The sequence below is a fragment of the Eubalaena glacialis genome, chromosome 8 (genome assembly GCF_028564815.1).
Source record: "Eubalaena glacialis isolate mEubGla1 chromosome 8, mEubGla1.1.hap2.+ XY, whole genome shotgun sequence".
Lineage (NCBI taxonomy): Eukaryota > Metazoa > Chordata > Mammalia > Artiodactyla > Balaenidae > Eubalaena > Eubalaena glacialis.
The window spans coordinates 117,442,935-117,455,079 of NC_083723.1; the positions used below are offsets into that span (position 1 = coordinate 117,442,935).

General features: G+C 48.5%; 1 protein-coding gene across 1 annotated transcript in view; it reads left to right on the plus strand.

The window, feature by feature from the left end:
* The window catches only part of CLCN1 (chloride voltage-gated channel 1), a 30,757-nt gene extending 18,612 nt beyond the window's left edge, over nt 1-12,145 (plus strand). Inside the window, exons 13-23 of the mRNA XM_061198127.1 lie at nt 405-474; nt 661-771; nt 3,068-3,281; nt 3,516-3,649; nt 5,945-6,189; nt 6,469-6,580; nt 6,959-7,038; nt 7,287-7,325; nt 10,930-11,034; nt 11,136-11,222; nt 11,774-12,145. Of these exons, the coding sequence (XP_061054110.1) occupies nt 405-474; nt 661-771; nt 3,068-3,281; nt 3,516-3,649; nt 5,945-6,189; nt 6,469-6,580; nt 6,959-7,038; nt 7,287-7,325; nt 10,930-11,034; nt 11,136-11,222; nt 11,774-12,145 (1,569 nt within the window). The remainder of the gene's footprint in view (nt 1-404; nt 475-660; nt 772-3,067; nt 3,282-3,515; nt 3,650-5,944; nt 6,190-6,468; nt 6,581-6,958; nt 7,039-7,286; nt 7,326-10,929; nt 11,035-11,135; nt 11,223-11,773) is intronic.

Below are 12,145 nucleotides of genomic sequence, written 5' to 3' on the forward strand. Positions count from 1 at the left end.
GGTGACCTTTTTGGGCTAAGAGGATACAGTAGGCTAGGGCCCTTTTGGGGGCAGTGACAGAGGAGTCCTCTGGGGCCTCACTCCTTGTTTTGATTGCCTAAAGGCAAATATTGTCACTCCAGGTAGGAGCAATTTGGGTTGATTGCCTGGAGGAACCTTCTTATAGTGTTGTCTTCGGTGAGCTCTTAGCCTGAGCGCTCCACGTGTTTTTGGTTCTGGAGGAAGGGTGACAGACAGGATGGCTTCCAGAAGGATTAGCTATCCCAGGATTTCTGTAACTCTTGAAGCAAGAAGGAGGAGGATAGTGGGAAGGAGGTTGAGAGTGTGTGTGTGTGTGTGTGTGTGTGTGTGCGTGTGTATTGGGCAGAGTTGAGAGGGTGTCCTGACGCCTCTTTTTACCCCAGTTCTGGATGTCCATCGTGGCCACCACTATGCCCATACCCTGCGGAGGCTTCATGCCTGTGTTTGTGCTCGGTAAGTTCTGATGGGAAGCCTGGGATCTTACTGATGGCTGCAATCTAGTGTACTGAGAAAATAAGGAAAGGCCTGGAAGGCTGGGGGTTTGTATTTAGTCTTAGCGCCCAAGGAGGTGTGGCTCTGAAAAAAGAGGATAAAGACCTTGAATCTCTCAACACCTTCCTTCCTTTTGTCTCTCCCTAGGAGCTGCATTTGGAAGGCTGGTAGGAGAGATCATGGCCATGCTTTTCCCAGATGGTATCTTATTTGATGACATCATCTACAAGATCCTACCTGGGGGCTACGCAGTAATTGGTGAGACACGTTCCACCCTCCTGTCACCCCGAATACCCACACTCGAACTCTCCCATGACATCTGCATTCCAGGCCACACAATATGGTTTTAATTTAATGCTGTTTAATTCAACTTTTATTCACATAATCAACCCTTGGCTCTGACTCTCATTAGCTCTTATTAAACATCTCTGAGCCTTAGTTTCTTCATGTAGAAAAGGGATTATGGGGATTAAATGAGATAATAAGGATGAGAGCACCTAGGATCACCTCTGAATGCTTGGTGAGGGCTTTTTCTTTTTTTTTTTTTCCAAAGAATCGTGGAAACAACAGTGCAGGTGACTGGCTTGAATACTCCTAACCTGCAGATGTGCTCTTGTTAACGGGACTTGAGAGCACATGACTAAGAGCTAAGAAACATGGGCTCTGGACTCATCCCTGTCTTTTGTCACTGGATGACCATGGGGCAAGTTAGTGGCCTTTCTGCATCTTAGTTTCTTTATTCTAAAATGACTTCTGAGATGTCTTACAGCCCTAACATTTTGAGAGTCTGAGGTAATCTTTTTCCATTAAATCTATAGTCCCTTCCAACCAAAAGCCATGTCTAACAAAATGACCAGTATATGCCCCAGAATTATTATGCTTCCTCCCTCCCTCCCCTCCTCACTGAAATCCCATAACCTCGAAGGCCATGCCTCCCTTTGATTTAGAACTAACCAGCTTTATAGTACATACAGTGACCTTACTCCCCCCGTCATAGTTCTTTACACAAACCTCCTTCATCAATAAGAGTCATCTGCTCTTATTCCCCATCTTCATGCCTCTCAGGTATCCCCCCAATCTCCCTGGTGGACATTTGCCAGTATATCTCCTGTGTCAGTTTATGTTCTGAAGGATATTGGGTATACCAGCCAGTAGAATCATTTCTCCCAATATTTCCATTTTGTGACTTTTTCTTGTTCCATTTTGATGTATGGCTTCCCCAGCATCTTTTCTCATAGAATATCTTCCCATATTTAAATAACAGATATAGTTAATGCACTAGGGACTATTCTGGTTGGTGGGAAAACATAACCAAAAACAAGTAAGACAGATTCTATCATCAAAGAGCTTATGGAATCATAATGTTTTAGATCTGCAAGGGCCTTAGAACTTATCTAATGACCCCTTTCACCTTAGAGATGAGAGCATGGGATTCCAGAAGAATTAAGTTCTATTCATACAGTTGAGAAATAGTAGAATCAGGATCTCATTGATCCAAGTCCACAGCATGATTCCTGAATTTTGACTCTATCCACTCATAAATTGTTGGCATCAAAACCTGAGGTCTGGGCTTCTCTGGTGGCGCAGTGGTTAAGAACCTGCCTGCCAACGCAGGGGACACGGGTTCGACCCCTGGTCCGGGAAGATCCCATGTGCCGCAGAGCAACAAAGCCCGCGTGCCACAGCTACTGAAGCCTGTGCGCCTAGAGCCCATGCTCCGCAACAAGAGAAGCCACCTCAATGAGAAGCCCGGGAACCACAACGAAGAGTAGCCCCCTCTCGCCACAACGAGAGAAAGCCCGCGCAGCAACAAAGGCCCAACGCAGCCAAAAATAAATAAATAAGTTTATAAACAAAACAGAACAAAAACTGAGGTCCAAGGTAAAACACTGTAAATGGGTTTTTAAATACTCAGTTAAGAGTGATCCAAACTTTTAAAAGCAAGGAATAGATGCCACATCACCATCTTTATTGTTTTTTTTTTTATTTTTTTAAAAATTTATTATTTATTTATTATTTTTATTTTTGGCTGTGTTGGGTCTTCCTTTCTGTGCGAGGGCTTTCTCCAGTTGCGGCAAGTGGGGGCCACTCTTCATCGCGGCGCGCGGGCCTCTCACTATCGCAGCCTCTCTTGTTGCGGCGCACAGGCTCCAGACGCGCAGGCTCAGTAGTTGTGGCTCACGGGCCTAGTTGCTCCGCGGCATGTGGGATCTTTCCAAACCAGGGCTTGAACCCGTGTCCCCTGCATTGGCAGGCGGATTCTCAACCACTGCGCCACCAGCGAAGCCCCACCATCTTTATTTTATAAATGAAACTTTGGCCACGCACAAAAGTTTTGTAAATTGCCGAAGGTCATAGAATGAGATCAAAATGACGATTTTCTAACAGTTCAGCATTCTAACCCTTACTCCTGACAAATGGTTATCTCAGGAGTGTTGGCACTGCCCAGGATCATGTGTCCCCACCCTGTGTCACTCCCATCACATCCCCATGTAGCCCCCATGACAAGAAAGGCAGCCCTAACCCACCGGTACACTCCTGTGTGTCATTCTAGGAGCAGCAGCGCTGACTGGTGCGGTGTCCCACACGGTCTCCACAGCCGTGATTTGCTTCGAACTAACGGGTCAGATCGCTCACATCCTACCCATGATGGTGGCTGTTATCTTGGCCAACATGGTGGCTCAGAGCCTGCAGCCCTCCCTTTATGACAGCATCATCCAGGTCAAGAAGCTACCCTACTTGCCCGACCTTGGTTGGAACCAGCTCAGGTCAGGGGCACCAGCTGGAATTAGTTCAGATTTGATGGGGTTGGTGTGGGAGGTTCTGAGACTGAGCATGAGGTTACGGTCAACGTCTGGAAGCACTGCTTTTTACTTATTTTTATATTCCCACGCACTTCATAAATATTATGAGTGATCAAATGCATGGCACACCTCACGGGAGGAGTGGAAGGGACAGGCATATGGTAAGGCTAACCCTGCCTGTGCTTTATCCCTCTGCAGCAAATTTACAGTCTTTGTTGAGGACATCATGGTACGGGACGTGAAGTTTGTTTCAGCTTCTTGCACTTATGGGGAGTTGCAAAACTTGCTCCAGACCACCACAGTCAAGACTTTCCCACTGGTCGATTCCAAAGGTCAGTGGGAGGGAAGGAAGCAAATTCCTGAGCTAGTGACCTGAACACGGGCTCCACGGACGTGGGGGCGGCACTGTGGTGCGGGCTAGTCTAAGGGGCCACCCAGGCTGCTGCAGGACGCCCAGCCTTAGGGAACATGGTCATCTTCAAGGAAGGAAAAACAGAGCCATAACACAAGCACAAGAAGACAGTTAAAAAAGCCAGTGAAAGAAATACAGTTGATTCTCATTAGTCCTTGTAGTTATGTTCTATAAAGTTTCCAAGAACACTGAATTAGGGACACTATACTGAACCATTGCTCCTAGAGGAAATTCAGGGTGAGGTTCCTGCAAGCCTCTGGTCACAACACTTTCTTCAAGTAATCAAAGCATACACTTGTCTTAGGTGTGTTTCTCCTTCAAGACACCTTATTAAATATCTATTATTAATTCATCAACATTGAACTCACCACGACCAACAGAAGGTTAGCTCATGGCTGAACAAAGCTTTTATCTAACACACTTCTTTTCTCCATAAGGCACAGCACAGCCTTCTTGCTTAGGGGCAATTTTAAACAGCAAAATTGGGCTTCCCTGGTGGCGCAGTTGTTAAGACTCCGCCTGCCAATGCAGGGGACACGGGTTCGAGCCCTGGTCCGGGAAGATCCCACATGCCGCTGAGCAACTAAGCCTGTACGCCACAACTACTGAGCCTGCGCTCTAGAGCCCGTGAGCCACAACTACTGAGCCCATGTGCCACAACTACTGAGCCTGCACCCTAGAGCCCGTGCTCCGCAACAAGAGAAACCACCGCAATGAGAAGACCGTGCACCGCAACAAAGACCCAATGCAGCCAAAAATAAATAAATAAAATAAATAAATTTAAAACAAAAAAACAAAAACCCTTAAAAAACAGCAAAATCACCAACACAAAACACAAAAAATGCAAAAAACATGGCATTCAATGGACCACGAAAGAACATTTGTTTACAACATGAAAGCTGGAAAAAAAAAAAAGGCAGAGCATCACTTTGTTCAGACTCAGCTTGGAACGTGTGCGTGGGGTAACTCAAATTTTTTGCTGCTCTGCACATGTCTATGAATGATGGGAAAAGTACTGCAAATATTGATTTTGGGTTACAAAGATATTTAAGCCCGTAGGTGAATTCACAAATAGGGAATCCGAGAATTATGAGGCTTGGCTATAAATCTTACAGCCCCTTATGTGGTTCTCATTGCTACCTAGCTAAGTGATAGCTGTTCCTTAATGCCCAATTTGAGGAGCAGATGAAACTGTTCCATGTGAAGGAGTGAACGTGTTTAATGAGCAGTGATTTCACCTCCTTCACCATCCTTTCTGCCCACCTTTGGCACTTAATCTTGCTTTGTATTATTTCTTATTGTGGTTTCTATATCTATGTCTTATCTTCCTCAGTAGATTGTGTATCCCTTGAGGGCAGAGACTATAACACCTGTCTCACTCAGACTGCCTCCTTATAGGTATTTACTGGTTATTAAATAAATACGTGTCTAATGTTTGTATTAGTGTAATAGAATCATTTAGGGAGATTTGGAGCCATTTAAATTGTTAGCTCTAATTTCAGATAATCAGAGTATCCAAACTACTCAAATTAGCTTAGTTTTAATATTTTCCCAAATCCCAAATACCTTTCAGTGGCCTCTAAACCAGTGGCTTCTCACTGGAATAGGGGTACAGCCGATGGGCTGCAGGGTTTTCATAATAATGACTGAGACCTCATGGTAAGATTTGTCTCAGTAACACTGCTGCAATCTTATGGCCTCAAAACTTAATGAAAATGTTAATTATAGTAGCAGAATTCTGATAAATATATAAAAGACCTTCCCAGGAAAAGTAGGCATTCTGTTTATACCTACAAGGACCCAGAGTCTTTAAGTGATTAAGCGTCAGATATCCTTGTAGACTTCTTTCAAAGTATATTCGTTCATCTCCGTATGAATGGCTTTTAATGTGTCTTCTTTTGGAGACAGTGTTGATTAGCCTATTTTAATACCAAGTTCACCTATTTACAAACAATCTATGTAAGGGCTGCATCAAAATAAGTACAAATTAGCACCAATTAGTGTACTACCAATTGGGGCTCTAAGCGCTAAATGGGTGAAATAATAGGGATTGAGTGAGATCAATCCTGGAAGACTTTTGAAACGAGTTTTTAGGAAGAGAGGGTAAGAGCTGAAAAAAGATTGGGTGCTGGGCTTCTGCCCCTGACTCCATCCTGCCGAGCAGGGCGAGGGGGTAATTGAGCGGGCCCTCAGGCTGAGCTTGGATCTCCCCCAGATTCGATGATCCTGCTGGGCTCCGTGGAGCGGTCAGAACTGCAGTCCCTTCTGCAGCAACACCTGTGTCCTGAGCGGAGGCTGCAGGTAGCCCAGGACACAGCAAGGAAGTTGTCAGAGCTGCCCTTCGACGGGAAGGTGCGGCAGGCTGGGGAGGGGCGCCGTGGTGTCTGGCCCCAGGGTCGACCTGAGTCTTTTGCCTTTGTGGATGAGGATGAAGATGAGGACCTCTATGGGAAGCCCGAGGTGAGTGGGCTGGGAAGGGCCAGGTGAACAGGATAGATGGGGCAAAGGGAAAATAGGAAGAGAGAGGGAAGATGCTGATCATTGACAAAGTCAAAGAGACAAGTGCCCCTGGGTCCAGGGACTGAAGGAGATAAGGTTGCAAATGATGGTACCGTGAGAATTCAAAGTGCTATAAGGACTTCTGAACTGAATAGAGTTAGATAGATTTCCCAGGACACCAGCTGGTAAAGGCAGGAAAAGGTAGCCTCTAGGACTGAGAATTTTTACTATTCTTTACAGCTGCCTCCTCTTCCTCCTCCTCACCCCTTTCCTACTGCTTCACCGCCCCCCGAAGAGCCCAATGGGCCCCTGCCCGGCCACAAACAGCAGTTGGAAGCACCGGAGCTTGAAGGTAAAGACTCTCCCATCATGCACCTCATCCCTGAGACTGCAGGTAAAGATTCTCCCATCATGCACCTCACCCTTGCCTCATGCCTTGTGGTTATCTCTGGGCACTCCTCAACCTAAGGGCTCCTACTGTGAGGAGGGGTGAGGCCTGAGGATGGTGGGAGGGGGCTTCTATTCTTCGAGTCTCCATGTTACCATCCCAAGGCATGGGGGCAAGGGCTGGATTAGGAGGATGGAAGGGGAGAGTTCCTATGGAGGTGAAGCACCTAGAAGTACGGACCTTTTGTGGCAAAGTGTCAGGACCACTTGAAGCCCCTGACCATTTCCTCCCAGGAGGGATATTGCTTTCTTTCCATTTCCATTCACTCACCACTCCTCTCAGGTCAAAGACCCTCCATCTTTCAGTCCCTGCTGCGCTGCTTGCTGGGCAGAGCTCGCCCCACAAAGAAGAAAATGACCCAGGTGAGAGGAGATGTGTTGGGGGCGGGGGGGCAGGGGTTGGGGACATGGGACAGGGAGCTTGTCTTTGAGGAGCAAGAAACCCATGATCCTTAAATCGGGAGAGAAGAGGTACCACCAAGAGGAAGCTTCATCATATGGAAGGGATGATGGGTTGGGAAGAGGCATCTGTGGCTTGGCCAGGGAGAGACGGCTATGGTTCCACTTGGAAGAAAAGGGAAGGAACTTGGACCTATGTCTTTCTTCTCTAGGATTCAGAGGATTTAGTGGATAACATGTCACCTGAAGAGGTAAGTAAAGGAAACAGGAACCTGGGGTGGATTGTTTTGTCAAATGAAGATATTGCTCACTTTTTTCGACCTTCTTCATTGTGTTGTTGTAAGAGTAACATGTGAGTCTAGGCAGGAAAGCATTTTGAGAGGTTGGAAATGAGGTGTGACTATGGAGATAGTACTGAGCACGTTGCTAGGAGGTAGGGGAACATGGCGGTGTCCTCATGGGGACCAGCGTCATTTCAGGAGAGGGAAGTTTTGAGCCTCTGTGTGTAGATGGGCCCATGGTGCTAGGATGACCCTTAGAGCTTTTAGACATTAGGGAAGTTCTAGACCAGGCAGAGGCTATGCGGGATGGATGAGATTTACCTGCAGGAAAATGGCACAGGGCAGCCAGCACTTACACAAACCAATGTGGAAGAACAGCATCGAAACTAAGATGGGGAATTCAGTGTCTGGTGAGGTTACTATGCTGGATTGATCAAGCTCCTGAGACAGTGGACAATGAGAAGATTCCAGGAAGCGAGACTGGGAAGAACCACAAACTGAGGGCAAATTTTGACAGTGGTACCTCATTGGGACAAATCACTATCCCCCTATAGAATCCATGAGAGAGAAAATCAAGCACTGAGTGGGTTTGCTTGTGCCGAGTGAACAGAACGTGGCACAGTGACCGGGAGCAGGTGGCTGAGCTGTGCTGATCAGAACTACCCTGGCGTGTGGAGAGACGCCCACAACGTCCATTGGCAACTGTTCCATTTAGTAGAAGAGAATGCAGCTTGCTTCGAAGGCTGAAAGGTGGAGCTTTAAATGTATGTAGCTGGGCTTCCCCGGTGGCGCAGTGGTTGAGAATCTGCCTGCCAATGCAGGGAACACGGGTTTGAGCCCTGGTCTGGGAAGATCCCACATGCTGCGGAGCGGCTGGGCCCGTGAGCCACAACTACTGAGCCTGTGCGTCTGGAGCCTGTGCTCCGCAACAAAAGAGGCCGCGACAGTGAGAGGCCCGCGCACCGCGCTGAAGAGTGGCCCCCGCTCGCCGCAACTAGAGAAAGCCCTCGCACAGAAACGAAGACCCAACACAGCCAAAAATAAATTAAAAAAAAAAAAAAGTATGTAGCTGACAAAATACCGTAATGTGTATTATCTTTAAATAAACATCCACTGGATGTCCAGAATATATATGTGCTAAAAATTAAAAGTACTCAGGGTTGGAGGAGGGGGTGGTGAGTGACAAGAGAGAAAGGCAGTCTTCACCTTCTCCCCTTGACACCCCTCGAGACACACACATTTCTGATAAATGACCTAAAAAATCAAATGGATGATCACAGAAGAAAAACATCGAACTATTCCTTCTGCCCACAAGCAGGAATCAGATAGGTCATAACTACAATTAAGGAGTGTCTTACTAGGGTGCTCAAACCAATAATACTTTTTTTTTAATACACCGAAGAAAGCCAACTAGTTGATCAGTGAGGTTGTTTAATGACCGCTGGAAATAAAACGCAGCTAGGGATCAAAAGAAGATAGATTATACATTTTTAGCTGATATCTTTCTCAAGGAAGATTTTAAGCAGCTCTCAACTCCCATGGGAACCACCAAGACTTTTTGAAAGGATAAGATTCAATAGGAGTCAAACTTCAGGATATTTTGAACACGGTTTTCAGGCTAGATCAAGGTGACACCCTTGACAATATCAAGATGATACCTCTGGGAATAGTCAAAGAATTCAGTTCTAGGTTGCCAGAAGTCCTTGCTGTGACTTTTTTTTTTTTTTTAATTTATTTTTGTTTGCATTGGGTCTTCGTTGCTGCACGCGGGCTTTCTCCAGTTGCGGCGAGCGGGGGCTACTCTTCGTTGTGGTGCGTGGGCTTCTCATTGAGGTGGCTTCTCTTGTTGCGGAGCACAGGCTCTAGGCGCCCGGGCTTCAGTAGTTGCGGCACACAGGCTCAGTAGCTGTGGCACACGGGCTTAGTTGCTCCGCGGCATGTGGGATCTTCCCAGACTAGGGATCGAACCCGTGTCCCCTGCATTGGCAGGTGGATTCTTAACTACTGAGCCACCAGGGAAGTCCTATGACTTGTTTAATTCTGCTGCTCTGTTAGGAATACACACAGTTAGAGCCCTGGTTTGTAATTGATGCTGAGATTTTTCAACTCATGGAACACATCAGACAAAGAGCAGAAAAAAGCTGGGGGTCCCAGGAACATGACCAGCAGTCAAGGTCAGAAGCCCACCTCTGTGTAATCTTGGGCAAACGCTTAAGCACTCCATGCCTCTGTTTTCTCATCTGTAGAATGGAGATAATGATAGGGTTGTTGCAGAGGATTCAATGAGTGAAGCAATTAGAATAATGCTTGGCACCGAGGAAGTGCTTGGTGCATGTGCACTGGAAATGGTTCTGTTATTGTTGTTCCCTAAGGGCAGGCAAAAATGGAACCAGGGAGGCCAGAAATGATCATAGAATGCTCCAGGAGGACAGGACCAACCAAACCAGGGTTGGCAAGGGTCTGCCCCCCGTCCTATAAGTAAATCCTTTCTGCAACATACCTGCTAAGTGGTCATCCATCCTGTGAGAATTTTGTGTGAACCTTTAGTCAGGGAAGGTGAGAGTTTAGAGGAGGTGTGATTGCAGTCCAGAAAGAGCAGGACGGGACAGATGGAAAGCACAGCACTGTGGACCAAACACTGGACACGAGAACTAGGGGATGGCCTTCGGTGACGTCCTCTGAAGCTTGAAACATATAGATTTGGACAAACAGGAAAACAAAGTAGTACCTCATTCAGAAGGGACTGTCTGAAAAGAGATTACAGAAAATTTAAAAATCATTTATGAGAACCAGAGCGATACTGGATTATTTAGAATCTTGGGGATTTTTGGCGTGCCAATCTAAAATCCAGAGGAAAGTTGAACCTTTGCCTTAATGCTTCGGTCATAGACAAAACAATGTAAACCAAACCAAACAAACACACACACAAAAACGGCTTGTATGAGTCAACAAAGTGCCATGTGACCCAGTACAGCTTTTCAAATCCAACAAACCTTTGCCATGATCTGCTGTGTAAAAGGTCAGTGTGCTGGCTTCTCCATGACACACAGCAACCGATGCCGCACAGCACTCTGGAGGAGTTCCGCCCAGGGGGCAGAATTAAGACAAACGCCAGCCTAAGATGGAACGCGATCCACGCCGTTTCTGAAAAGGAGAGCCTGGCAGAGCTCGTCTGACCAGGAGTGCAGGAGTAGGGTATGGGCGCAGGGTGGGGTTCTTGGGGAAACCCAGAACCGCAGTCGCAGAAGCGGAAGCACATCTGGCTTGACTGGAGCTGTGGGTGTTAACAGGAATAGTGGAAAATAAGGCTGGAGAGATGGGTTGGAAATAAGCGTTTGGGGCACCAGGAAGAAGGAGCGTGTTCTGAGCACCTGAGGGTGAAGGTGGATTTGGGGCTGGAGGAGGGAGGAGGGTGGTGTGGTCCCCTGGGGAAAAGGGAAGCGGGCTAGTGGTCTGGAGCAGCTGCGACGGTTCACTGTGTATTTCAGGCTTCTGGGCCAGGGGGGCTGTTTGGGGTCAAGATCGGAGGTTTCAGGGGCCTCTGATATTGGGTGACGGCCCTCCTCTCCGGCAGATCGAGGCCTGGGAGCGAGAGCAGCTGAGCCGGCCTGTCTGTTTTGACTCTTGCTGTATCGATCAGTCCCCCTTCCAGCTGGTGGAACAGACGTCGCTGCACAAGGCAAGTCCCTGCCCGATGCCCACCGCCCACCGAGCAGGGCTGCTGGGAGGGCCGGGAGGGGCGGGGCCTCCGCGTGCTCACCTGCCGCTCTTTCCTCGCAGACTCACACGCTGTTCTCCCTGCTGGGCCTCCACCTTGCGTACGTGACCAGCATGGGGAAGCTCACGGGGGTGTTGGCCTTGGAGGAGGTAAGAGCGATTGTCCCATTTGAGCAGCGAGGAAGAGCGGGGCACAGGATACAGGGTGGGGGGGGGAGGGGTGGCCTTAACATCCGGGAGGTTCCTCCAGATTTCCCTCCTATTTTTCATGCAGAGACTGGAGGGGGGCGGGAGGGCAGCCCTGTGCCCTTCTAAGGATGGCATGGGCTTGGGATGGGGGTTCAGGGCCCGAGTCATGGTTTCATAGGGGTGCGCTGTGGTGGCGCATGGAAGGAGGGAGGAGATGGGAAGTGGCGGAAGAAGGCCTGCGGGTTGCTAGGAAGGGGCCGAAGGAGGTCCTGGGTCAGGGGTCTTGAGATTCACTGCTCTGTAGGTGGGGCTTTTCGTCCATCATGCCCCTTTTTTCCCTTTTTTGTCTCCCTTTGATCCATCCTCGATGTGCATCTTGCTTGCCACTCGATAGCTTTCCCATTTTTTTCCCTTTTATCGTCTGCGCCTCTCTCGTGTCTGTTTCTCTCACTGCTCCTATCTTCTTTTCCTCCCAATGTTGTACCCTCTCTCCCCGTCCCTCTGCTCCGCAGCTGCAGAAGGCCATTGAGGGGCACACCAAGTCTGGGGTGCAGCTCCGCCCTCCCCTTGCCAGCTTCCGGAGTACAACTTCGACTCGAAAGACTCCTGGGGGCCCACTCCCTCCTGCAGAGGCCTGGAGCCTGCCTCAGGGTGGAAGTGGGGCCACTGGGGAAGGGGATGTGGCTCCTGCCTCCCCAGAGACCCCTGTGCCATCCGCCTCCCCAGAGCCCCCTCTCTCCTGGGCTCCGGCCAAGGCAGAGAGTGAGCTGGAGGAGCTGGAGCTGGTGGAGGGTCCGGGGCCGGAGGAGGAGCTGGCCGACATCTTGCAGGGCCCCAGTCTGCGATCCACCGATGACGAGGATGAGGATGAACTGGTCCTTTGA